The sequence below is a fragment of the Colletes gigas genome, unplaced genomic scaffold (assembly GCF_013123115.1).
Source record: "Colletes gigas isolate AHSC1104 unplaced genomic scaffold, ASM1312311v1 Colletes_gigas_Sc00036, whole genome shotgun sequence".
Classification (NCBI taxonomy): domain Eukaryota; kingdom Metazoa; phylum Arthropoda; class Insecta; order Hymenoptera; family Colletidae; genus Colletes; species Colletes gigas.
The window spans coordinates 869,767-897,165 of NW_025106665.1; the positions used below are offsets into that span (position 1 = coordinate 869,767).

General features: G+C 32.9%; 4 protein-coding genes across 7 annotated transcripts; 2 read left to right on the forward strand and 2 right to left on the reverse strand.

The window, feature by feature from the left end:
• Positions 1 to 865: 865 nt before the first annotated feature.
• LOC122402473 (growth hormone-inducible transmembrane protein-like) lies at positions 866 to 3,103 on the forward strand. Of its 2 annotated transcripts, none has more exons than XM_043405289.1 (5): positions 866 to 1,013; positions 1,199 to 1,425; positions 1,992 to 2,103; positions 2,288 to 2,905; positions 2,991 to 3,103. In XM_043405289.1, the coding sequence occupies exons 2-5, from the start codon at positions 1,224 to 1,226 to the stop codon at positions 3,076 to 3,078; spliced, it is 1,020 nt and encodes a 339-aa protein (XP_043261224.1). In that variant the 5' UTR covers positions 866 to 1,013; positions 1,199 to 1,223; the 3' UTR covers positions 3,079 to 3,103. The 2 variants fall into 2 exon arrangements, with proteins under 2 accessions (XP_043261224.1, XP_043261226.1); XM_043405291.1 differs by lacking the exon at positions 866 to 1,013 and adding an exon at positions 1,105 to 1,121.
• Positions 3,104 to 4,770: 1,667 nt separating this feature from the next.
• Positions 4,771 to 15,924, reverse strand: LOC122402474 (TBC1 domain family member 25). The gene is made up of 9 exons (XM_043405292.1): positions 15,238 to 15,924; positions 11,391 to 11,500; positions 10,423 to 10,518; positions 9,502 to 9,664; positions 8,123 to 8,780; positions 7,341 to 7,728; positions 6,963 to 7,271; positions 5,770 to 6,186; positions 4,771 to 5,429 (listed from the first exon to the last, which is right to left on the reverse strand). The coding sequence occupies exons 1-9, from the start codon at positions 15,277 to 15,279 to the stop codon at positions 5,012 to 5,014; spliced, it is 2,601 nt and encodes an 866-aa protein (XP_043261227.1). The 5' UTR covers positions 15,280 to 15,924; the 3' UTR covers positions 4,771 to 5,011.
• A 3,712-nt stretch (positions 15,925 to 19,636) lies between these two features.
• LOC122402447 (DCN1-like protein 3) lies at positions 19,637 to 22,331 on the reverse strand. Its single transcript, XM_043405232.1, has 4 exons — positions 21,942 to 22,331; positions 21,613 to 21,776; positions 20,592 to 20,899; positions 19,637 to 20,434 (listed from the first exon to the last, which is right to left on the reverse strand). Exons 2-4 carry the CDS (start codon positions 21,692 to 21,694, stop codon positions 19,835 to 19,837), a joined length of 990 nt encoding a protein of 329 aa, XP_043261167.1. The 5' UTR covers positions 21,695 to 21,776; positions 21,942 to 22,331; the 3' UTR covers positions 19,637 to 19,834.
• Positions 22,332 to 22,647: 316 nt separating this feature from the next.
• Positions 22,648 to 27,331, forward strand: LOC122402420 (WD repeat-containing protein 37). Of its 3 annotated transcripts, none has more exons than XM_043405186.1 (8): positions 22,648 to 22,819; positions 23,611 to 23,886; positions 24,089 to 24,214; positions 24,787 to 25,038; positions 25,125 to 25,344; positions 25,805 to 26,092; positions 26,714 to 26,960; positions 27,193 to 27,331. In XM_043405186.1, the coding sequence occupies exons 2-8, from the start codon at positions 23,619 to 23,621 to the stop codon at positions 27,313 to 27,315; spliced, it is 1,524 nt and encodes a 507-aa protein (XP_043261121.1). In that variant the 5' UTR covers positions 22,648 to 22,819; positions 23,611 to 23,618; the 3' UTR covers positions 27,316 to 27,331. The 3 variants fall into 3 exon arrangements, with proteins under 3 accessions (XP_043261121.1, XP_043261122.1, XP_043261123.1); XM_043405187.1 differs by having other exon boundaries at positions 22,648 to 22,813; XM_043405188.1 differs by having other exon boundaries at positions 22,648 to 22,794.
• The last annotated feature ends 68 nt before the right edge of the window (positions 27,332 to 27,399 follow it).

Consider the following 27,399-nt stretch of genomic DNA (forward strand, 5'->3'; position numbering starts at 1 on the left):
GTGGTACTGTGTTTGATTTTTGTACGGGCACATATGTGGTACAGAGCCAAACAAGGTGTAGAATAAACGTTACATGCAATGGTTTTTCTGTCATACGGATCGAGACAGATATGAGGTATAGAATAAACTTATAGAATGATTTTTTCTGCCACACAGATTGGGGGCGCGCAAGCCCTTTACCATTTTCATGTCACTTTCAACGTTATCGGTTCACACTGGAATTTGAATTTAGCACACCTAGTGGTTCTAATTAAGATTAAATGTTGGGTGAATTCAATTATTTCGAAAGAAATCAAAACATTGGTGAATTGTGTATTATACATATATACATGCCCCCGAAATCCTACGCACTTTCGAGAAAACAATTCTTTACCGAAAATATAATGTGAGGCTAGAAATGTTTCCCCGAAATTTCATGCGATCGACGAGGTTCTCCAAACGAAAACAAGATTGAACCATGACATTTTCAAAATTTTTTTTTCATTATGATACTTTGTAACTACATAGGTCAGAAAGTAAAAATGCCTAGGCAGTCGAAATTCGAAATCGTATGCCGATTGTCGTGAGATGGAATTTCGGTTGTTACAAGAGCAAGAATTTCTTTCTCGATTACCCAAAGTTGCGCAGTGCCGAGCTCATGTATGTAGATATCTACATAGGGTCCTTACGGTAGCGCAAGTCTGATTTCCCTACCACTCCGTTAGACGCTAAGAAAGTTCGTCGTTACTAGTGTTACCGTCGATGCACTCAATTATATCAAATCTGGCCACAGTAATACACGCTTTCTTTCTCGACTTATCGTGAAGTTGCTCTGAACTCATATACTTACACGTATTCGTGTATTAGTGTGCGAGTGTGGCAATTTCCGACGAATTGAGACGCAGTCTGGCAGGCCGCGCATGCGTCGATTCGTTAGTCGCATCGTATAAGCAGAGCAACGGACGTGAAATTGTCAGAAGTTTAGGAGATAGTTTCGATCGTTCGAGAGAAACAATTGCAGCATATTGCGTCATGTGAGTAATCACGAAAATTTTTGTGAGAAACTGATTTACAGTTTCGAATAAATCTTGTTAACGTGTAAATTTTTTGAATCTTCAAGACCACTTGATGTGTTTGAAGGCGTGTGTAATTCATAGCTTACGTGATATATTTTTCCTCTTGATCAACGGGTGATTGTTAAATTTTCTCTTATTCGCAGATAAACAAGTTAACGAATATTGAAGATGCTGCTCGCAAGAGTGTGCCGAGCTGGTGCTTCACCAGCTTTGGCCAGTTTACTGAAAACCCCAGTTACTTCGAAACCGTTTATTCCAAGGATTCAATCTTCGAGATTGTTCGCTAGTGGTGGTCGTAATGCATTTACAAGAACTGCTCGACGATCTGCCACCGTTTCAGAGCAGGCGATGGCTCCTGCAGGAGAAACAGGTAAAGTTTTAAATTCAAAATTAATGATTATAGTATTGCATATAATGTGGTGCAATCGGAACCACAAATACAGGCATACTGGGTGTTCATTCTGTTATTGATAAGCATTATTTTTATAAGAAAAATATAGAAAAGCAAATCTTTTGACGGTTTTTTATAATGAATATAATGGTATCAATCAATTTTTTAAGTGTGTAATAAATCTCAAATTATGAACTTTTATAAATGGAAAATATATTTCACTATATGAAAGTTCCGTTGGAACAAATTCAATAATACATGGCGCTGTAATTTCCCAATTTATACATGATATAACGAGTGTCTTATTAAAGATCTGCAGAATGTTCTAGACAGAACCCGTGAATTAAGTTTAGTTAGATCTTAGTTAGGTTATTCAAATTTTTTGAATATAAATTTTAAGTAAAAAATGAAAAAGTTGAGTAAACAAATGCAGTAAATGAATATCATTTGCATAAAGTTTAATTTGGGTCGTGAAATGACATAGGAAAACGTTAGCAATGAATTAATCTGTACTCAAGTACTCAAAATCGATTCCACTTTTGTAGCGTTTAATATTGGAAAGGGCGCTGTTGCTGGTGGTGCTGTGGTAGGATTAGGTGCTTTATGCTATTATGGATTGGGTCTTTCATCGTCTACAGGAGCCATAGATCATGTGCAGTATGTTTCTTATTGAGCAGTATAGTGAAATTTTCATATCTTATTGTACTTTATAATAGATAGATACGTATAGTATATAGCACAATTATGTAAAATATGGAAGTTTCACTGTATTATAAAAGCAGATGTATTGCTAGCATCACAAATAGAAGCAAAAGTTAATAGAATATGTGACTCTTTATAGGATTTGGCCCCAATATGTGAGAGATAGGATTAAAACTACATACATGTATTTTGGTGCATCTGTAGCAGCTAGCGCTGCATCCGCAGCTGTATGTTTACGTTCGCCAGCTATTATGAACATGGTAATGCGCCAAGGGTGGCTTGCCCTAGGTGCAACCATGATAGCAATGATTGGTAGCGGAATAGCGGTACAGAGTATTCCCTATAAGGAAGGTTTTGGAACAAAACAAATGGCATGGCTAGTTCATACTAGTATTGTTGGCGCAGTCCTTGCACCTTTGTACTTATTAGGAGGACCATTGGTACTTAGAGCAGCATGGTATACTGCTGGTGTAGTTGGTGGTTTGTCAATGGTAGCTGTTTGCGCGCCGAGTGAAAAATTCTTAAAAATGGGAGGACCACTTGCAATTGGTTTAGGAGTTGTATTTGCAAGTTCTGTAGGATCAATGTTCTTACCGCCTACCACAATGCTTGGATCTGGTTTACATTCAATGGCTCTGTATGGTGGTTTATTGCTATTTTCTATGTTCCTTTTGTACGATACGCAAAGAATTGTCAAACAAGCACAAGTATATCCACAGTATACACTCGACATGAGGCCATATGACCCAATCAATAAGTGAGTAATTTATTAAGATTATGTATGACTTTAATGCAACTGAACGTACGAATTTATACGTATATTTGTATATTTTCAATTTCAGTGCGATTTCTATTTATTTGGATACGATGAATATCTTTGTCAGAATCCTCACAATATTGGCAGGTGGTGGAACTAATAGGCGAAAGTAAAGTTCTAAAAGCTTCTTTTTTTTTTTGGTAAAAATGACAAAATCAACAGTGATTTGGTATTGTTAATATAATAATGCGATAAATAAATATGTTTCACTGTAATTATATATTTTACATTGTAGATAATAGACAATGTAATGTAAATTATTAGTTATATTTAAAATAAAATGTAAAAATTAAAAGTATCTTCTGTACAGAAAATACCAGTTACAGTATTGTAACATTTCATTTTATACCCTTTTTAACACGTTCGTTACCACCATTCACTTGGAAAACCGTCAGTCATAGACCACGCTATAATTGTAGTAACTTAATCGGTATAGTGCATGCTCTTAATTAACTGCAAATAAAATATATTTAATAGACCAACTGAATATTTTGAATGTATTATTCCAGATAATATGACAATAACGGATAGTTTATACTATATTTGTTTATAGGAATATAAAATAGACAATCATTGCTATCATCCATATGTGATGTTCTGTTACAAGAATTTGCACGTTACGAATATGTTAATGCATGGTAGCGAACGTGTTAAATGTGTAAGGATAATGAAATAATACTTTAATTATTAGCGATAAAATTAAATGCATTTTATTGTCGTTTCTCAAGCACATTGTTTGAGAACAAAGTAAGACACAGCTGCTAAGGTAATCATAGATATTTTACAAATTTTATCTAATCGCTTAATTCTAAATTGAGGTACGGTGAAAGGGTTCATCGACGCGGTGCAAACGGTACTGTGCATAGTGTCGAGAGATCGTGTCGTAAACGAATGGAACTAACAATGTGTCATCTGCGGATTTTAACTATATTTTCTCAGTTTTTGATTTAAGACGCATTGTAAATTTCGTTTCATATTAAATATTAAAGAAATTTTCGGTTGAATAAATCACACAAATTTAGATCTACGCGAGACACGAAAGTATTTTCAAATGGATATTTACGAATGCTATTAAACTGTAGATAATTACATCGGTGTATATGTATACGTATTTGTATTTGCATGAACGCGCACGTCGGGAAGTTGATCAATCCTATTATGTTGAAATTGATCTTTTTTTTTTTTCAGAAAATAAACTTTTATTAAAAAATAACTAAACAACAGGCAGTAGAAATAAACATTTAAATAAATGTTATAAAAAATACGATTAGTAGTTTTTCAACGTTTCACTGCTATCAGAATTTTTCATTGAAAATACTTAAATAAGGAAGTATATGTCTAAAAAGGTTTAAAGCAAAATTAACGATTTTTCATAAACGTAAAATAGGAAGAGCACCTTAAAAAGGTATTATTCTCTTATTGCCTAATTTATCACTGATACATATTTTATCTGATATCATCTTCATTGTACAGAATGATTCTGGAAACTAGAACAAGCTACAGCTCGTTTATAAGCGAGGATACAAAAATTGATATAGAAAATAATACGAGGGACTATTTTTTGACAATATATGTAACTTTCTTTTAATGCAACAACGAAAATGCAATATAAGTAAGAAAATGCTTATAGACTGTAAAACCGGAAATTTTAAACACTAACAATACGAAAGATTCTGTAAAGTATTCTGTTTCGAATAGTTATAAAAATGTATAGTTCTGTTTAAAAAACAAATGCAAGTTTATGTGCATTGTAATGCACATTTTAGGTTCCAAAAAGAAATCATATCATCAAAAAACAATTTTCATTACGAGATTCAAGTTTTTCTCGTATCGATTATTTATATCTTCGTTTGAAAAAAGCTACTACTCGTTATAGTTTCTCGAATTATCCCATATAAATGTATTTCGATTCATTTTTCCGATTTAAAAAACATATTTTGGACTTACTTCTTTATAATTTGACTTGATCAGTAAAATGTATTTGAAGGTCATTAGTTTCACATTCCATATTACATGGTATCAGTAGTTAGATTCGGGCATTAGAGGTTATACGTTTACGGAGTCTGATTTCATGGCTGATGATGAAGAATGTCGTCTAAGGTAACCAGCGAACAGTTGCCTTGCCTGATTGAGCACCCGAACAACATTGTGTCGACGGACCATTTTATCGAAATGCATGGCCATTTCGTTATAATCCATTTGATTACGCATAACAAAGTCTCTGTGTTGAAGCAGAAGAGTAATGCACAGGAACATAAGGAACGGGTTTCCACCGCCGAATTCGTTAGGCGGAGGCAGAGAACTTTCTCCCAATTGATCTTCACTAGTGCCCGCTGGAATAAGATTCATAAGTTCTGTAGCTTCTTTGCAGTGTTCTTGTATAGATTGCTTAGTTGGGCTTTCGAGTACAGCTGCATTCTGATGCCAACTCTTCGATTCCTCGCTATCTGACGCGGATTCGGATCTGCATGACGTAAATTTACAAAAAAAAAACAATTTTATTTTAACAATAACAGTTCATGCTTACATTGAAACAAAGACTTCTTGTAATGAAGCGCTTTCAACTCTATGGTTGAAGTCTCCTTCGGTATATCAGTGTAGGAATTTTAAAAATATAAATGTTTTATTTAGTTAAATATAGTAGTAAAAATGAGATAACCCAACTTTTTGCGTGTTGTACTTAGAAGGTTGCAGCAAAGAGTCGATAACGTTTTATCAAAATACTTGATTCAACTTACAAACCAAAAAACTTTTAATTTGATTTTAAACTATATAATTTTTGCTGGTATACAAGTAGCCCTTACCTAGTAGCACGTTTTAGCAGTCTAATGGGGGTGACAGATTTGACACCATTCTGGTCCTCCATTATTTCCCCATCATATTCAAGCTCTGCTTGTTCATCGGGAGTAGCTGGATGATTTTTATGTTGCAATGTATGAAGGGGATTCTCCCAGACAAACACATCCGCAGCTGGACTACATCTTGCTAATTCTGTATCCGTTTCGCTCTCGATTAGTTCACTGTCTCTTTTGGAAAGAACACAATCGCATTGCTGATCGCTGGGTGGCGATGGCCCGAAGACTTGTCGATCGAGTGATTCTACCTCCAGTCTTAATTCTCTAGTCATTGAAGTAGTCATTGGAAAGAAATCTGTTGCATCGTCCGGAGAATTTGGTTCATCTCTCAACACTCTAATAACTCCGCTTTCGCTCAGAACTCGCCTGAAGAAAATATAATTCTTAATCAAAACTTTCATTTAGTTCATTATGAAAATTTACAGAAATAAGGATATAACTGACTTAAATCGTTACTTATTTGGTGAATAGAATTTTCATAATAGTCCCAGTAAAATTTTGATTTAATGAATTAATTTGCGTTCTACAATTCGTAAAGTAGTGTTTGGACAAAATTCAACACTCGTTAAATAATAAATTCGTATTTGTATTAAAAATGATATAAATTTAGCTATATGCAAGTAAAATATATATTTAACAATATACAATATACATATTTGGTAATAGATTGTGTGGACGAACCCGATGTGAAATCGGGGAACCACCAGGTCACAAGAATTCATATTTGGATATTCAAAAAGTAGCAAACAAACCTGATACGAAATCAAGGAGCCGCAGAAAATAGTTGACCTCGTAACTTTAAATTAAAAAATATAATATAACTCGAGTGGTAAAATTATATTACTGTGGATTTGTCTAACTATAATCGTTTAATATAATAATGGGTTTAAGAAACGGAGCAACTCTGTTTAATAATAAACACTATGTATATATTCATAAAGAAACATATAGACTCAAATACTTTTGTCACAGAATAATTGAACATGGATCCCATTAATTTGTTTACATGTTATACATGACAATTTATCATAATAACAATAGTTATAGTTTTAAACTACAATAAATAATGTTTTGTAAAACAAAAAATTTTTTTAGCGTCCGAATACTTTTGGGAGTAACTGTACATATACTTGTAAACTAACCTCAATTCTGGTTCCGTATCACTTGGTGTTACTTTGTTACGATTGAGACTTGTGAAATTCAAAAATTCATTTAAATTTTTTACCACTCGAGCGCACTTTTTTTCATTATCGTTTTGTTCATTAGTTTTACTTTGGTCTTTATTGGGTAACGATAGTCTATCTTTCAATTCCAGTAAGTTTACACGTTTAGATTTACCAGGCAGAGAACCTGTACTTAGGCACTTTTCCGTGGATTCTGTGTTTCTTCGATTCTTCACCGTTGTTAAATCATTTTCTGGCTCAGAGAATGTTTCAAAAGGAGAACTTGATCTGCAAGCAACGATTTTCATTTCTACATTATCATTTTTATTTCAATACTTTTATTGTATCGAGAAGTACCTTTTTGAATCTCCGTTTGTTTCCGCGGAAGATTGTAAAGACAGTTCCTCTATATTCAGATTTTTTCTTTTCGCGGTAGCGGCAATACTAGCGGAAGAACTTTGTCGCCTAATAGCACAGACCTTTGTATACGCATTTTCACGAATGTGCTTTACGTTTGGACTTGGAGGTGGCGAAGGTGGAGGAAAAGGTACTTCAGTGAGATTAAGTTCTCCATTTGGTGGTGACGCTGGTAGTGCAGCCCATAATACTTCGAGCATCCTTAAAGCATCATCCAAAGCAAATTCTCGTTTCATTTCTAATAAAAGCCATCGATAACAAAATAACAGATCATCCGCTTGATGTGATTTTAGATAAGCATAGAAGTCAGGATCATAGTGTTGCAAACCTGGGTAAAAATGTCATAACCGTTATACTACACTCAAATTGTACATACAGTAGAACTCCCGTAGCCACGAGAGACCACTTTTCTATTGATAGCTAAAACCGCGAATAATAACGGTAATAATTCATATATTGTACATACATATGTATACAGGGTGAGGCACTTAAGATCGGCCACCTGAATAACTTAAATAAATTTTGAAGAGTCAGTTAAATATACGATCTGATGTTAGCTAATTTTGTTAAACCAAGGCTAACGGATGTTCTACTGTAGTTAATATTAAAAATTTCGCAGTATTCATTTTTTTAGAACAGTACACTGTTCAAAACAATAAAAGGACAGTATATTTAAATCGAGCATAAAAAATTAGGCATTCCATGTATTAAATTTTACGTACCTTCCGCTAAATGGGCAAACTTAGTAGTCATTGCAATCCCATCGAGCATAAAATTATCCTTTAATCTTCTCATAAGTGCACACAAGCATATGTATGCCTGCGCTTCGTCTCTCATAGTAACCAGAAGAGGCGAAGCTAAGTCGCTCATACCTTGACAATAGCTGACGCTAGGATGGTTTAAGGCGTACGTTGTTAGTATGTTGAACAAGCTGGCCGTGTTCTGATTATCGTCAGAACCACCGTAAAACTTGTGATGTCTGTCCGTTCTCAGAACGTCTTTCCGCACCATGCTCGTGACGTATCCCAAATCGCCGATATTCTGTCCCTTTTGCACAAGTGTTTTCCATCTTTCGCGGAGATTTTGATATTCCTGCGATTTCTTTTTCATGTAGTCCATTCTCTCGCGACCCGACATACCTTCAGGGTATACATTTAAAATGTGCTTCCAAACCACTTTACGCAAGCTGGGCTCGATTCCACCGAAATATATGACGGCCCGCAGTTCTTTAGGGTGTATCACTTGTCCGATGGGGTCCAGAAATCGTCGAAATTCCGCGTCTGTCAATGGCAATCGCGGTGGTTGGATGCTTTGTTGATGGGATGATTCCTCGCCCAAGTTACCCAGAGCACGCTGAACTATACTCAGCGTCCTCTCCATCTACAACAAATATATCCTGATTTACAACATTTGGCTATTTCTTGTATATGCTGTGCTTCTTCAAGGTCACAATTATGAATCTTTGTTCCCTAAATGTATACTTAATATGAAATGTTTATTGTATATTTAAAAACAGTTCAACAACTGTACGCGTTGTGGCGCTACTTTATTTAAAAGGAAAGGAGGGGGCGCGTTTCGTCCGGGCCTGCTAGCGGACTCGTCGGTAAGGCTTTCTCTAGCAGGCCCTGCCTTACACGACTGGGATATTGGAAAGTCGGTCGAGGATTGCATATGTAGCAACCGAGAGGCCGGTCGAGCGCTTGTGAGAGTGCGATCCCTCTGGCGGCGAGCGTGGTGGAGGCGACGCCACAGCGTATTTAACAAATTTCAAAAATCGTATTTTTTCGAAATCGATGAAATTAAAGGAACATAACAACCAATAAATGCTAGAGTTTTTTAGAGATTAGAGATTTAAGAGTTTTTATCTACCAAGAACAAAGCTCTTACCAAACTTCCAAATAAGAGATTGATATTTATTACCACTTACAGATATTGTGTAAGTAGTCCAAGACACATCCATTTCACCATCTAAATATTTTTCTATCGCTTACTCAAGAGTATGCAAACTTTATATTCAGTTAGAGTGAAACTTGCGGTGAAGATAGCAGCCGCGTAACGTCAGAAACAATTGTAGGTAAACTGAGGAAGTAACAGTAACCACCTTATTCATGATGAGGCCAGGTAACTTGGGCGTCCTGTACGGAAACCCTGTTTCTTGTCGTGTCGATGCTTCCTGTGCATTCTGTTCCCAGTAACATTCACAGTCGCCAGTTTCTCCGAAAGGTTTCAGGTTGACCTGAAGGTACAGATACGGCTCGGAAGCGCTAGAACAACCCGTTTATCGGTCAACGCTGCGGAGTCATATCGTACATTATCGTAATATCAATAAGCTTATCGTCATTCACTAATATTTCCATTTAAGATTTATCCAAGATATTATTTTTAATTATTTATATCTTTATATCCAATCTTGTTATACAATTATATAGTATTTTCTGTATATTTGTTATTAGACGTTACTTTTAGACACCTTGTGCTTTACTTTTTCATTGTCATTATCCTAAATACTGTTTATGTTTTGAAAGTTATTAGGCCGATCAAAAATAGGATATGCGTGTATGTATGATCGTAAGATTTTCCCTGGGAAAAAATTTTTTTTTCAAAGAATGGCAATTTGTTGATTGAAGCTTCGTTAAAAAGTTATTAACGTTTAAAGTTCCGTCTGTAGAACGGCAATCAAAACTATAAGGCTGTCGATAAGCAGAGTTTCTTATGCTGAGGGGGAACCACTATCGCATGCGCGCAGCTGTTCGCAGATTGCCGTTCTACAGGCGAAACTTTAAACGTTAGTAACTTTTTAACGAAGTCTCAATCAACAAATTGGTATTCTTGATTTTCATCTTATTTTGGCCTCTGAAATCTCTCATTAAAATTGTTCCCAAAGGTGGCCAAACACCCTGTATACATACAATATTGTTCGATTATTTATCAAAAAGGTAGTCGTTTAAAACTTTTGTCCGCTCTGTGCACGACTTCATTGATTTCTGGATGGTTTAATTGTAATAATTGATCGAATGTTTACCTGATAAACGCTGCATCCAAGTCCCAGTCGGAAAGCAGAAATAAATAAGTTTCTGATCCATAGTCGTCTAGTGCTCGATACGAAACGGTGAACTCCCTGCGAAAATCCGATAGTATTAAAATAAGACACGAGACTTAGCCATTCCACGTCAAATCGATCAGTTTTTCCTATCTGTGGATCAGTCGCATCGGCCGGGATAAAATTATTATGCGGAGGGAGGTCGTGCGCGGTGTTCCGCAGGGGTCAGTTCTGGGGCCCCTGCTATGGAACATCGGGTACGACTCGGCCCTGTGGGCCCTGCTGCCACCTGGCATGTTACTCTGACGACACGCTAGCGCCATTATCGCCGCCGAAATCCGCAGGTTGGGCATAGAGGTGGCACCCCAGAAAACGAAGGTTATGTTTTTTCAAAAATTGAAGATAAGAATCCCACACACCCCTCCCGCCTCTCCCCAAAGAGGTGGGAGGGAGTCTTTAGAAGATTTTCCCCACGAAAAAAAAAAAAAGTAGCTGCTGCTTTAGGATAATATCGAGGGACCAGAGGTTAGGGTTCGCCACCTCTATACCATAGTTTTATTGTTTCCATGAATTGTTAAACGAAAGAACATCAGTAAAATTCACCAATTTTACAATATTGCCAACAGTGTACGATTTTTACTGACAGGATAGTTCTACACGTAGTGACTATTTTCATTTATTATACTAACAATTACTGAAAGTTTCGTTCTAATATTTAAAACTAATATTGAACTATATGAAAATTCATTATAAATGACAGTCACTGTATATGTATATTATCCTAATCTCGTTGGACAGGTAATACGTGTTTCAACAGTTTTACAGATAAAAAGCTAAGTGCTGTATTTTCAAATCAAACAAATCTGAAGCAACGTGCACTGTTCGCTAATGTATATTGTATACACGACGATTACTCGAGTTTAACAATATAATATGTATAACTATCTCACCCTTTGATGTCGAACGCTTTGATAAGTATACTTTGAAGCACTTCGATAGATGTTATCTGCGGGTCCACGCTGAACTTGCGATACTCGGGCTGATGCCTGGTCTCGCATTTCTAAAGATAAACGAAATTCAGTGTTTGTTGGGCATTAACTTTTATCTTTAAGTGTGATGCGTTTTAAAATTTATTATATATTTAATATGTAACATACAATTATATATTCGGATTAACAAATACATTAGTACGTTTTACTAAACATATCAAATCGAAAGAGGGGGTAACCAGCGCGGGAGCAACGTATGTGGTGCCAACACAATATAATAAAACGTTGCCAACCTAAACTATCTTTAATAGTCACGAGTGATTCAAAAGTAGCAGTTCACGCCATCTCTCTTATGGGCAAATGAAATTTCTTTTGGTTCAAATATATCCGAACAAAATGGCAGGATTAACGTGTTTCCAATCCATCGCTAGACAGAAGTCCTAACCTGGAAGCCCAACGGAATAAAATCATCGTTACGAAAGACTGAAAATTGATGTAATATCATTGCATTCCTTTTATATAAGGTGACGATTCTATTGTAACACGCATTTATGTAATCGTGCACACTTTCTTTTTTAACCGGTAGAATAAATAGATTCGCTTTCTTGTACAATTAGTAGACGAACGACCGGTCGGTAAAACATTATAACCCTTTCTGTCCCAACGATTTCATGACATCGCCAACTTTAAATCACACAACTTCGCGTATAACCATAATTATTTTATTTGTCACCTCTGAGATTGAAAATATGATAAATGGTGTGACATTTGACAATTAAAGTCGTTTTTATTCATTGCGAGTCATTAATTGTGTTATTATGACAGCGAAAAAGATGTCGGTGAAATAACTTATATTACTTCGCTGCATATACAGTGTCTTCTTTGTTTCCTTTCTATAATCTCATAGCGATAAAAATGTTGTTCTATTTTAAGAAATGACAATGACTTTGAAACTTTGAAAAATTAAGCTCGAGGACAATTTTTTGTTTTTTGTCAAAAGTAAATTATTTAAGTAATTCTTATTGTATTAGCCCGTAGTTAATATATTAACCTGTACAACACGCCGTACATCAACGCAAACGGGTCTATTGAATTTCACCGCGATTTTCCAACATAGAAACTCCGGCCTTGAAATGTTTGAAGAGTGAACACGAACGTCGAAATTTTTTTAATTCTAAGTCGCGTTCTCGAGGATTCCGTGCAGCAACTCCGAGACTCGTCGTGTATGAATATTGCATTCAAACAGAAACGGCAAATTGAATTGATGCATATTATAGTCGTATAAAGTGGTTTGATGGACGTCAGAATGCGTTCAGAGTAACGATTCAATGCCTCCATGTTTTGATACATATGCGATTGCAAAAATAGATAACGATAAAAAAAAATATTGAACTAATTACGAATTTATTTAAAGCAGACAATCTGATAAAATTCATCTATGACAAAATGTTTACAAAATTTTAGGCTTTCAAAATGCAAACAAAATTTCTGTAAAAAAAAAAGACCGTTTAGCTTGGTGTTACAAATACATATACAAAAATACAATAAATTCATACAATAAATTCATACAACAAATTCAGAATCTTTAATATTTCACAAATTAGCAAGTAAATGATCAAAGCAATATAAAAACTTTAAAAAGCATTAGCATCTCAAATTAGAACTACGGTACACATAAAATCGAGGTTAAGTCACTACATTGATTATATAAACGTTCCTCTAATTATAATCGTTTCGATCCTAATTAAAAGTATCGTTCTAGTAACATTTTTATTCGAAATTTCTACGAATTTGTTAATTAACGATGTTTCGATTTTCGATAAACTTTAATGTAGAGAAATTTCATGTAGGTACTCGAAACACGAGAAAGATTTATTACAACTTTTCCTAAAATGATATCAGTGAAAGCAATCGTAAGAAACTTTTAAACTTATTAACAATTACCAATCAAATATTTTAAAATTACAACATTCGTTTCCCTACGGAGTATTATAAGGAATCATAATCATAATTAGTCATAAATCACCGAAAGTGTTTTTATATTTATTTTTTTAACAAGAAACGTTTTTAAATATTCGTTTAACTTTGAATTTTATTAAAACGTAATAACGGTGTTTGTCTATTCCTATAAAATCGAGTATAGATTCAATAAGGTATATTTTATGAGTCACGAAATTCGTTGCCGTGTGAACGATGCTTACGGTATGTTTGCATTTCGATATTGGCGACTGAAAGAGTCGCAAAAACAAATGAAATTTGATGTTTTAACGATGTCAAAGAATGTTTATCGTTCGCAGTCGAGCAAACTGGGTAATCTAATATTTGTTTAAACTGCATTGGCGAATATCAAATATGGATGCTCGCAAGTGGGTATGCTATGCGAAATTGGACATTTCTACCGCAGTACTGCATGAATATTTGTAAAGAGACGGGTGAAACGTCTATTACATTTTTACAAAACGTTGATTATCGCAATTATAAAATATATTGTATTTTTAAAACTTTAGTTGTTTGATAAATATTTCAAATCACGAAGAATCATAAAAATGAAATTCACTCAGGCATCGGGAGATTTACTTTAGTTCGCGAAGTATGAACTTGACATAATTTACCATAGAGTGCACTTCGAGCAGTGTCGCATTGAAAATTCAAATTATGTTCTACCGGTATTTTATTTTTCAGACCTAAAATAAAAAACAACTAAGTACTCTCTGAAAGTACATACCTAAAAAACCATTCGATATCTAAGGATAGCGCATATAATATAGAAAGCGGTAAGCAATTAATCGAACTTTACAGGCATAAAACTTTATCAAAAATGTTTCAAACTTTATACATTCAATCGAGATTATTACTACGTGACTTTCTACGCGTTTCCCTAATGATCAATCGAACTCATTATCTCAATTTCATAAAAACCAAAAATTTCGTAATTTCCGAAATCTCTTCAAACAATATTTTTGCAAATTCATCGTTTAAAAAAAATTATAATCTGTTGATGAAAAATTAAGGAAATTGATAGTATGCGATAAAATTAGAAGTTTTTCTATATTTTCTTTATCTATGAACTTTTGCATCGTTATGTAACAGTGACTCATTTGATGACTAATGCATGTTATTTTGTTGACATTGTTAAATGTAATTTTTTTAATTTGTTGCAATTATTTCTGCTGCGCCTGCTATTTTAGGTTTGAAGAAGCTAGAGAAAATATATTGGATATGATATAGGTTTTATTTGTTCTCCTTTATTGAGTTATTGTTCAGATATTATCCTGACAAATTTCATATAACTTAATCCATTCAATAATATAAACAATAATACTTTTTGATCGAATCTTGTTTGTTTCCCTGAAATAACACTATACCTACTTACATATATTTGTTTAAGATTTTAATTACCACCTGATTGATATAATCCTCTTATCTATTTAATCAATTTTGGCCAACTTTGACAAGTAAGACTATACTTGTACAGATTAACACTTTATTTACAAAGATATTTTTTAAAATTATACTATTTCCAATTTCTTTCAGACTTCACTTTGGCTCAATTTCTAATGGCACATTATGAGCTTCATTGTTTTTCTAACATTACTGTTCAATGGACATATAAATATCTAGTTTCAATGTGTACAAAAATATTAATTAAACATGTCTATTATTCATAATCTGACACAGACAACGTTAAATTGCAACTCTTTCCTTTTCAAAATGTTGCGTAACAATTGACAAATACGTTTCGTTTACATTATAGTAAAATTTGAATTTTAACATTTTCGAAAAAGGTGAAACGGTAAAACGACTGTACCTTCACTTTGACACGCACAGCCTCTCTGGGACATCCGAACATGTTTGACGTTGATATGCAGATTCTTTCATGCGCTGGAAAAGTCCATTTGATAATTCAGGACAACTTCGAATCCCTTAAAAAAATCTGCACCTCTTCAGGAACGTTCTCGTTGCATTGAACAAAACTTAACATTTTCACGCTTAACACTAAACAGTTCTGCTAGGTTAATTTGTTTCACGCGGCGTAAACGAATCCGACTTGCGAGCTTTCGTTTCTCTCCGCGAGGAGCATTCTCTTTCACAAAGGCACTGCACCGCGAACTGCGTTTCTCGAAGGAATCGAAGTAACCGAGTACACAGCAGCTGACACTTCGCGTCGATTCAAACAATCATTCACAGCGATAAAATGGTCGATTTCTTAACGGCTATTGTCGGTGGCGCATTCAAAACGATATGAGACGATTGTTTCGCGCTCTCCTCGAAGTTTCACCATACACATCCGCTGTCACTGCGAGATTGTCGGCACTCGGAAATCCACTTTCGATCTTCTGTATTGCGGGTCTCTTTCTTTCATGGCAAGCACCAATAACAGAAGAGACAGAGGGAAGAATTGAAAATGTGACAGGCGAAACGAAGATAGATAGAATTGCTCGAAAAAAATTGGCGTCACCTTCTAGCGTGAGCAAAAAGAGAAAGAGCAAGAATGAGAAAAGGAAGCGACTTGAAGTGAGTCGCGTTTGGCGCTAGTCTATCTCGTTGTCAGGCGTATCGATTAATCTTGAATCTTGCTCATCACATGGACGTTCGATACTCGATATATTTTTATCGAATATTCGTTCGAGAGTTTGTAATTTAATACGAATTACGAATATTGGTTTAATACTGATCATAGAGTTCATCCTCCAATGTCACTAATTATTTTGCAGAACGGTCGTCTTTAATCGAATGATATCTGTCTTTCCAAAAACACTAATTTCGAAATACTACGATCACTGACGAGGTATAGATGTATATAGGGTATGCGGCCACCCCTGGGAAAAATTTTAATGGAAGATTCTAGAGGCTAGAATAAGAGGAAAATCAAGAATATCAATTTCTTGATTGAGACTTCGTTAAAAAGTTATTAAAAAATTTCAAATCATTCTGAAAAAATTATTTTTGATTGCGGGGGTCAATTATAATCATTTTTGGTGAATAGACCTACCCCCGAAATCCTACGCACTTTCGAGAAAAAAATTCCTGACCGAAAGTCTAATGTGAGGCCAGAAATGCACCCCCGGAACATGCAAATCTTTAAAATGTCATAACTTCTGAACGAATTGGGGGATTTTAATGTTCCAAACGGCAAACAACGCGTATTTTGGTGAAGAATATGTGGAAATTTCAAAAATATTTGAAAAATTATTCCTTGACTCCGCATAATGAGAAAAACTCCATAAAAATGGTCCTAATACTATATTTCATCAATGAGTAGATGCAGAGAATTAAAGGGAAAGATTAATTAAATTTGGATTCGCTTATTTCATTCGATAATGACGAATACCTCCGTGCAGGCCCCTCTTTTTATCAGACCCTAGGTACGTGTCTATTTTGCCTAGTGGTAAATGTGGCCCTGTTTTCCACCATTTTCATTACCAACAAAGGTGTACTCTCAATTTTATAAGTAACTGTATGTGTACACAAACATATCTCTAAAATGAATTTTGTAAATTAACTACAATTCATCGAAATTTTAGAAACGAATCAGTTAAATACAGCACCTATGCAGACTTAACTATTTAAATAATTGATAGAAATGCTAGAAAGTTCATAAATTTACAAAAGCTTTATTTTTCGAATAGATAGTAAATTTAATACATAAAATTATTTGGAATTCATTATAAAATAAAAAATTGTGTCGATATTGTTTTGTAAAAGATACCTGAAATGCAATGATATTAAATGTATAAACTTTATATTTTACGTCAATAGAGAAATTAACGTAAATTTCTGAAAAAATATTTTTAATACTGCACTTTGTATTGTAAACATATTGATTTAATATCAATGGTTTTATATTAGTCATTTTAAATTACATAAAATACTTAATTTAAAAACTATATCCTATTCGTAACTTTTTCCTTGAATTATATTTTAACCACTTTTTTATAATTAAATATAAATTTTGTAATTAAGTTATTTTGAGATCATTAATATGAATAATTACTTAAGCAGTCTATATTATAAAAAGAATTAAACTTTTACTGTATTTTAATTAATAAGGAAAACTTTTAACGTAAGAAAGTGATTTCTTATATTTTTCATTATTAAAATATATATAAAACTATCATTGTAACTTTTAATTTTTAATCTTGCTATAATATGTAATGTTATTCCGTATTGTGATGTATATATGTTATTAAAACTATTCCAAATTCTTATATTATTGACATAATATGTACATATAGTTTACAATAACATTAACATCCTATCAACGGTTTAATTATACTTAATGATAGAAACTTATTCTTAATACATATCAGACCATGGACATTTAATTGCTGTAAAAAGTATGAAAAAATTATACTAAATAACATTTATCAAACTTTTTAAATGCATTATCCTTTCTCTAAGGTTTATATTCTTGTCACAGAATAAAAACCAATTTATTACAAGTCATGAGAAATGTACAATCCTTTATTATAAATATCTATTGCATTAGCACTCAAATTCTACTTATATTTATCACTTTATTCCTCACATTGCCACCATGTCTACTCTTTAATAACAATGCTCTTACAATATTTGATCTGATTAGAAGTTATCACAATAAAAATAAGCCTATATATTTATTAAGACTGTTTCTCAAATGCTAGTTAAGTGGAATTTTTTAATGAAATATGTGTCTGGTATACATTACACATAAAGCTAACTTTTCGGTAAGCCTGGGTTTAAACACAGATTTAAGCCCCTATTAAGTTACTCTAATAAATTAATATTAGATCTGCATCTGCTGACTTTAAGTTATATATACACGTGGAATTTTAATAATTTTCTGTAGATAGAAGTATTTTACCTAACACAGAGGAACTTATTTATCTAACACAGATAAGACTAATAGGTAAATAAAGCAATATCGAAGACATAACGGTCCTTGAATATAAAGATCATTAAAAAAATAAGTTGTTCCAATTGCTTTATAAATTTTTTAATATATTTTGTGTGATATGCTATTAATAGAGCATCATAGAGCATGATCATACAATAAAATAATTTCTGAACATTATTAATTTTTTAAATACGTACAATAAAATATTGTAAAAATAATGGACATTCGTGTATTTCCAACTGTTGGAATTGTAATATTTAATTTCTATTTTACTCGGTGTTTTTATATATTTATAATATATCCCACAGAATATGTTTATTATATAAAGAAAAATTACTGTATTTCGATTTCATTTAATATCTAATTAAAACATCGATATTCCAATAATTTCATTTATTTCAATTCATATTTTGAATATAAAATCACAAATATAGTACATACAAAATAAGTACAAAAAAAGATATTTGAAACTATATTCGAACACAAATTTGTAAGTCCCTCTGTGTGAGTAACAATTAATACCTTTTTAAATTATTAAATATTTTTGCCGTTTTTAAAATATTTTATGCCCAATAAGTATTGCAAGCAAAACAACTGAATATATTACAGAAAAACTCGTACTGCTTGAAAATATCGCCGACCATTTCTTAAAGTAAGAGTATATAAAGCCAACAATCATTTACGCTAATAGAAATTGTTATCTAAACATGTAGCATTCTTTAGCGAAAAAAAAAAATTAGCAGGTTATACATTTTTCAATGACATATTTGTTATTATTAATTTTGTTATATTTTCGAAAGACATGGCACTATATACATATGTCTAAATAATGTCGTTACATTTGAAATATGTTTGTCAGAAACTTTTAATAATACTCACTCAAATGTCTAAACAGTATCAAAGCTTGAATTATTGACATAAAAAAAAAATAAATAGGAACATAATTTAAATAAATCATACATCTATTTAAAACAATATCATAGACTATGATCACAAATGACAAATTTGTTTCACAGTAATGTGTTTACACCAGTTTCAAAGAAAGTTGCACTCCATATTTTAATAGATTAGAATCTTATTAGAATAAAATATAGATCAGATATATTTTTAAAGAATCTTTGTATAGTACGAGCTTTTTTTTGCATTTGTTCCTTTTTTCTAACAGTATCGTTAAAAAGTGTAAGAAATATTAATGTATTGAAGATTGTATACATTCATATATGTTGTATCACAAATTTAGATTATAGAAATTCTGTTTCTTAATGTGTTCATTTACACATTCTAATGTATACAAAATTTCAAATTTGTATTTCCCCGAATAAACTTTGATTTTTTTCTAGTATCTTGAATTATTCTATTTAATTTCAAATTGGACAATGTCAAAGTTTAAAAATAAATAATACAGAAACTTTGTAAGGGAACTATTTTCATGATTTCACTGTAAAAGAATTTAAAATAATTCTGTTCAGAAATGAAATGTAAGCTGATAAGATCTTATTATGACAAAAATCTCGTTAGAATACCAATATTAATCTTTATCGATAGAAACATCCTTTATGATATCATCTTTACTGATGTTTTGGTTCATTTGATCATTTTCATATTCAACAAAATCATCAAGTAAACTTGGCCATGCTTCTGAATCGTCATAGGCACCAAGATCATCGCCGATACTTTCAGCAAAATTCAAAAACATATTCCATGTATCTCTAGGTATGCCTCGCACATGATGGCACTCAAGAAATTTAAGCCACCTAGATAAAAGAGGTGGTTCGCGTAATGTAAAAACAAGCTTCCATAGAACAATTGCCATGTTAGCTGGTAATATTCTTTGTCCGGAATTAACGTCCAAGCCGAACCGGAACGTAAATCGGTAGAGATCTTTGAATAAATCACTATTTACGGCTAACTCTTGAACAATTTCTGGCAATCTTGCTTGTATAGCACGTATACTGTCTACTTTCATTGCTTTCAAACCTGTCATAAATTCTTGACGTGTAAATTGGCACATCTGTTCAGCGTTTAGTTTCCACGCGAGAACAAGTACTTGAAATTCGTCTGGTGATAGTTGTAAATTATTGCAAAGTCTTTCTATGCCATCAGCTAAAATTACATCTTCATGTGGATCCTATAATTATAAATTTAGTATTAGATATTTAGTCTTAATTCTAGTCTAAATAGACATACTCATTATTTTATTCTTTTCATGTAAAAGTTATTTAAAGAGGAATCAAAGTACTTTAAACTTTAATGCAATAAAATAGAAAATTAAAAGTAACACTTACTTTATATTGGTCAAATAAAATATTCAACTTGCTCTCTGATGGTTCTCTTTGTTGTTTTGATTCAATCGTTACATTAAGACCAGACGATGATCCAGATCTACTTAATGGTGGTAAACGTGTGTAAAATCCTCTTGATAAACGTAAATTATTTTGTACACTAGGCACAGATCCACAATTATCAGATCCTACAGTGTTGAACGTTGATAATGTGCCCATTGATTTTCTATTTCCATTTATATGCGGTTCGGGCGCTAAAGGCCCAGTTTGTTGGCAAGAATTTGGGAACAAACCCCTAAGTTCCATTGTTTCTATAACCATTATAATTACAATTATACATAATATTATCATGAATATTGCATAAAATGTATAATTATAATTAATGTTTGTTAAACCTTATTTGATATAAACAGAAATATAATCAAACAGAACACAAAATTAAGAAAAACATTTATGTTTCTTTACTGTAGAATATAGTAAAATTCCAATTATACAAAGTCAGCGAAAAATTAATTTTCCTTAATAACAAAATTCCTAATTAATCGGAAAAGTTACAAAAAAAAAACTGAAGTTTAATGGCAATACATGCACATTAAGAAATTATGAATCAAATAAAATGTATTGTATATTATCCATGTTGCAAAATGTTAGAAAAATATCTATTGAGACAACATGTCTGCACTTTTTAATATAGAATTGCAACAGCACAATTGCACTGTTTGGCATTTAAACAATTAAACAAAATGTTATAATATAAAAATAGTTGTTTTTTTTGTGTAATATAAAATAAAAATTTGATAGTATTATTTCCTTGACAAGAGCAACATAGCCCCTTGTGTTGGCTCTAATTATGAAGCCTAGTTATCTATAATTCATACAATCCACCTTTGGTTAATATAAATTATATTATATAAAGCTCTTACTGTTACATGAAATAAATATGGCATAATATGATAATAAAAAAATTTAAAAATAATGTAACCTGTTACTGAATGGTAATCTAAATGATTACTATAATGATTACCGTCTTTATGTTCCAATGACAGGGATTGATTGTTGGTGGCTGGTGGAAGAGGCACCTTAAAGCACGAAAAACAGTTTCCCATTGATGCTGTCCGTACTTAACATTAAAAACAATTATCCCATGCATCAGTAATTCAGTCTTACATTGGCAGTCTTAATCAGAAGCTAAACAATATAATTTAAGAATATAATTAGTTATGCACAATTATGAGATTTTTATAAATAATTATAAAAAAATTTATAGAACGAAGTAATTGAAAGGTATTTAATAATATAGAAAGATTAGAAACAATAACGCTGATGTAAAATGTTTAGTAAATGAATTTTTACCTTATTGTTAAGGCGGATTTTCGGTCTACCTGGGTCGTGATAACCCCAGTAAAGACCCTCCGCAAGATATCTTGCTTTGTCCACATTTATAAATTCTCGAATATTAGAAAAACTTAGACTTTGATTTGTTGCGGTTAGAATTAAGAAGACGCTTCGATCTCAAACCTTTTGGACATTTCTTTTACATGACTTTCAGGTTCAATTTGTGTGTGACTAAATGCTACTGTCATTTGTAGCTACATAACCTCATAAAATGATAAAACAATACTATCATTCCATGAACAAAACATTTATTCGTTTCAATTTATTTGGATGCAAATCATCGAAACTTTTGCATTTAAAAACACTAATAAAGATATATTCTTCGTATTTTAATACGTAATAAACAAAAATCCCTTTGTAAAGAAGCAATAATACTACCTCTATCGTAAATTCAGTATTGATACACTAGAAAAATAATAATCACTAGTGAATATATTGCAGATAAAACAGTAAATTTACACAAAGAAAAATACACTTCGTGCTGTTACATTGTACGTTCGGCCCATCATTTTAATTTACAAATTGTTGATGTTCTATTTACGAACGTCTATGCAAAATTTGATCGCCTTCTCCCAAATATCGGGGGGGGGGCTCAATGTTGGCACCACTGACCTGGTGCTGATCTGGCATTCCTGCTCTGGACTAGTGCTCAGTCTGGCAACATTGTCAGGAATGGTGCATTTGTGGTATAAGTAGAAACAGCGAATGGACTAAATATTTTAAATTTTGGTTGGCTTAGATTTAAAGTGACTGTTTTAAATAGTGACTAAATATAAACGGTTATTTATTTTCTTTAATTAATTAAAGAATGGTGTAGTATGTGTATATATGTACGTGTAAGTTGTGTTATTTATATCAGTCATAACCTAAGTTCAATAAAAGTGGAAACTGATTGTAATTTTATTAAGCATTCACTTATTGTTTTTCGAATTAAATATAAATATCTGATTATGATTGAATGAGTTTATACGACGGTGGTTGTTTATGCACGCACGTATGTTTAGTAGTGATCAGTATAATGCGTTGCAGTTTTTTAATTTCTGTTTTAGTAATTTTTAAAGAAACTAGACTTACCATGTAAATCGCAGCGTATACATAACAGAATTCCAAAATTTGTCTTTTAATTCATTTTAGTAAATTAGGTATTCGATGAACAAAAAAATAAGAATAGTTTAACAGATTTTAACTATTTAGAAACATTGAAATCTATACTTTTCAGTCTTATGTTCAACTCTAAATTTCTTGTGTCATAAAATCTTTAATTTAATTCTATTCAGGTGCCGAGAAAAAGTTTAATAAATTCCCGAAATTAAACAATAAATATTTCCACTTGTTGTGCTAACATCAACAGTTAAAGTATAGCTGGGTTATCCAATATGCTTTGTTTGATGTGTTAATTATTTATGGTTTTATTTAGCGCACAGTTTTGTGTCTACCACAAAAATGGCTGTCATTTGGAATAATTGTGCATTGCCTTTAGATACCTTACATACACAGTGTTTTTATCTTTTTTTGTTTTGTTACGTATAGTTAATTACCTTTGTTTGTTAGTATTTTTGTTACAAGCACTAGGAATTTTATATTATTCTATACAAATTTAAATATAGAGAAATAATAAAATTTCCAGAGTAAAAGATGCCAGGAGAACCATCTATAACTACTGGGAATAAGGCATCTGGAAAAATCAAACGCATTTCTATTCCAAGAGTTCAAAGTAGTACAGATACAGAATTGCAGTCTCAAAGTGGATCCACGCCGCTGCAACCAAACGCACTTCACTATGCTGCCTTTCGTATAGATCCGGACGACAGTGTGCTACCCCCGACTTTACGATGTAGACTAATGGATTTGTTTCAACAGATTGAAAAGGAGTTTGAAATTCTTTACACAGAGAATTTGGGATGTATGGTTTTTTCTAACATTAGCTTTATAATTACATTATCGAATACCTTTCATTTTTTTTATATTAATTATATACTTGTGAAATGAGTAGTTAGAATAAAACTATTATCGAAGTTTGGAACCTATCTTTTGTTTTTAAAAGAAATATATTTAGAAGTTTTGTACGATTAATTAAAATTTTTAATGTTTTTCTTTTTACACAGTGCAAGAGAAAATTGATGTTCTTAACGAGAAGCTTGAAAGAGAATGTTATGGTTCTGGAGAACGGAGCTTACCTCATGGAGATGTTGCAGACTTTCCAGATACAAAAAGTTTTCCCAAGCAAAAATGTAAGGATATTAATCGTTTAAAAATGTTTGCTATCTATCATTTATTATGTAGCCATAAAATTAAAAGAGTGTACGCATCAACATTAAAGATATTCTTTTTTATCATACCTAAGAAATTGCTATGCAGAATTAATTATGTAGAAAGTTGCAATTTATATTTTGAAAAATTATTCACGATATATTGTATGTATGATATACTTAATGAATATTCTCAGACTTGATAAACTTTATTGAAGAAATGCAAATGTCGTTCCTTTCCTTTTCAGTGGGGTTTTACAGCACATAGTTTAGTAGATCAAAGCATACCAAATACCATAAGAAATGAAAAAAATCGATAACTTTTTAATAGCTTTGAAATAACAACTCGTATTTCAAGCGATCCATTTCGATTCGCGGGTAAATGTCTACTAATATAAAGTTAAAATTAAGTATTAAAGCAAACAACGAGATCGAGTATTCGTAGATTCGATGATTTATTTATAACTTCTTAGATAAAACTCTTTTTATTAAAATTGCATTAATACTTCGGAATTTGATGCGTATTATCCAAGAATATTTTTGTTGTTCTTCAGCCATGGCAGGAAATTCAGCACAGAAGACGAAAACAACTTCCAATAAGTTGAAGGCACAGACAAGTAAAATAGTATCCAGTTTTAAAACACCGACTATGACTTGTAGTATGCAAAGAGAATATTCCGGGCATCGAGATGGCGTCTGGGAAGTCTCGGTTGGAAGATTAGGACAAATTATTGCTACAGCTTCTGCTGATCATGCTGCTAGGGTATGGGCTGTAGATAGCGGCCGTTGCCTTCTACAATATATCGGTTAGTTTCGTAAAAAAAAATGTTGACTTAAAAATTAGCTAATTTGAGTATGTTTGTAAAAGAAATGCTTTGAATGTTATATTTAGGTCATTCTGGTTCTGTGAATTCAGTACGTTTTCACCCGACTAAAGAATTGGCTTTAACATCCAGCGGAGATAATTCTGCTCATGTATGGCTGGTAGCCGTCGACTGGGACATTCCCAAAAGACAAAATTCAACCGAAGATCTATCAGCGTTGAACTCCGACAGAAACATTAGCGGCGTCATTCCCATGAACGAGGAACTGGAAGAACCCCCTACCCTAAGGTAATTATCTACACAACTGGATTCAAACTTTGTTTATTGTTATTTATTTAGGTTGGAGCCCTATAAATTGGTTATTTATCTTGAAAACACATGCCCTCAACGCTGAACGGAATAAAAACATAACCTAATTGCTCGAGGCTTCCTCTATAATTTCTCATAAATTATATTCATAATTAACACGTTGATTTCTATGATAGTTTTCCATATCTATAGACAGCCTCGATATTTGTTTGAATCAGAGAATCGATAATTCAACCTATCATTTTACAATATTAAGCAAGTATAAGTTTACAATCGTAGGACGATCATGTTAGAATTGTCGCATTGTTAATCTTCGAACTATTATAATTCCGTAAAAAGAAATCGTACAATTAACCTGGGGTCATTTTAAAGGTCAAACCCTCTATCCATTTACCATGAATTATAAGATTAGAGAATGCAATTTTTTGCATCTTTATAGAACCCCAGTACGAGAATTGTTAGGTCACACCGGTGTAGTAATGGCCGCTGATTGGTTGCCTGATGCGGAACAGGTCGTAACTGCTTCATGGGATAGAACGGCGAATCTTTATGACGTAGAAACCGGCGAAATTATCCACACTTTATGTGGACACGATCAAGAACTCTCCCACGTTTCTACTCACCATACGCAAAGACTTTGCGTTACTTCGAGCAAGGATAGCACTTTCCGTTTATGGGATTTCCGAGAACCCAGTCATTCGGTTTCCGTTTTCCAGGCACATACCGAGTAAGTTCGAAGGGAAACCGAGTGTATTCGAACGAGTTTGTTAAACAGATATATTAGGGGGACCGGAAAGTAATGTTGTTTTTTTACATTAAATTCAAACAGATAAATTTTAAACAAGTTTTTATTTTTAATCAATGATGTAATCATCCTCGTTATCAACAACCTTTTGCCATCTAGTATGCAAATAAACATCGCAAATGTCTCTGGTAGCAACTGTTGCGTTACTACCCTTATGAAACTCAAAAAGCATACAATGTCGGATATGTACCTCTTATTTGGCTCGCCATTTCACCATGAATTGCAAAAAACATTTAAGATTTAATTATTTACGAGTAAACGAGTCACTCTAACCTTGCAGTGTCTGTGGTGCGACTTTGGAGTACACAATGAGCTGATAAATGACAAACAAATATCTACATGCGTAGAAACGACATTGCTTTCCGACCCCCCTAATAGTTTAATCGTTTGATCAAACATTAAGTAGTAATTTAACGTGGCCCTTGAGTTTGGTACGATATTATGAGGCAAAGGGATCAATGTATAAAGTAGATTTCCATTTGTCTTAATTATTGCGAATAAGACGCGACGAAATGTTCATGGCTGCAATTTTTTGAACGACAGGACAGTAACATCCGCCGTTTTCACGCGCGAGGATAAAATCGTTTCAGGGTCGGATGACCGAAGCGTAAAAATATGGGAATTACGAAATATACGGAGTCCTTTGGCTACAATTCGAGGCGATAGCGCCGCTAATCGGCTTGCAGTTTCTAGCACTGGTACTGTCGCAATTCCACACGATAATAGACAAATTAGGTTGTTCGATCTCAGTGGTCAACGATTAGCTAGATTGCCTAGAACGAGCAGGCAGGTGAGTTGAAATTTCACTTGCAGTAACACCAACGACGTAATATAGTTTACAGAAATTATTTTTTTATTTTTTTTTTAAATTATATTTTGCAACTTTACATTTCTAATTAAGTGTGTCGGTTTCCGACCTCGGGGAAGAGCAGCATAGATAAAGCCGCCCTGATTGTCTAATCGCATGGTTGTAATCACAATTGCTAATTACCGTAGAATGTATTTGTGTACGTTAATTTCAGGGTCATCGGCGAATGGTTTCGTCGGTTGCTTGGGCAGAGGATAGCGGTGTCTGCAATTTGTTTTCCTCTGGTTTCGATAGATTAGTCCTTGGATGGAGTATTGTGCATCTTAAGGAATATTGAATATACATGTATACAAATTTAAATCTAATATAATCATTATATTTAATTACATAGTATTTTAAAGTGAACAATATGGTAAATGTA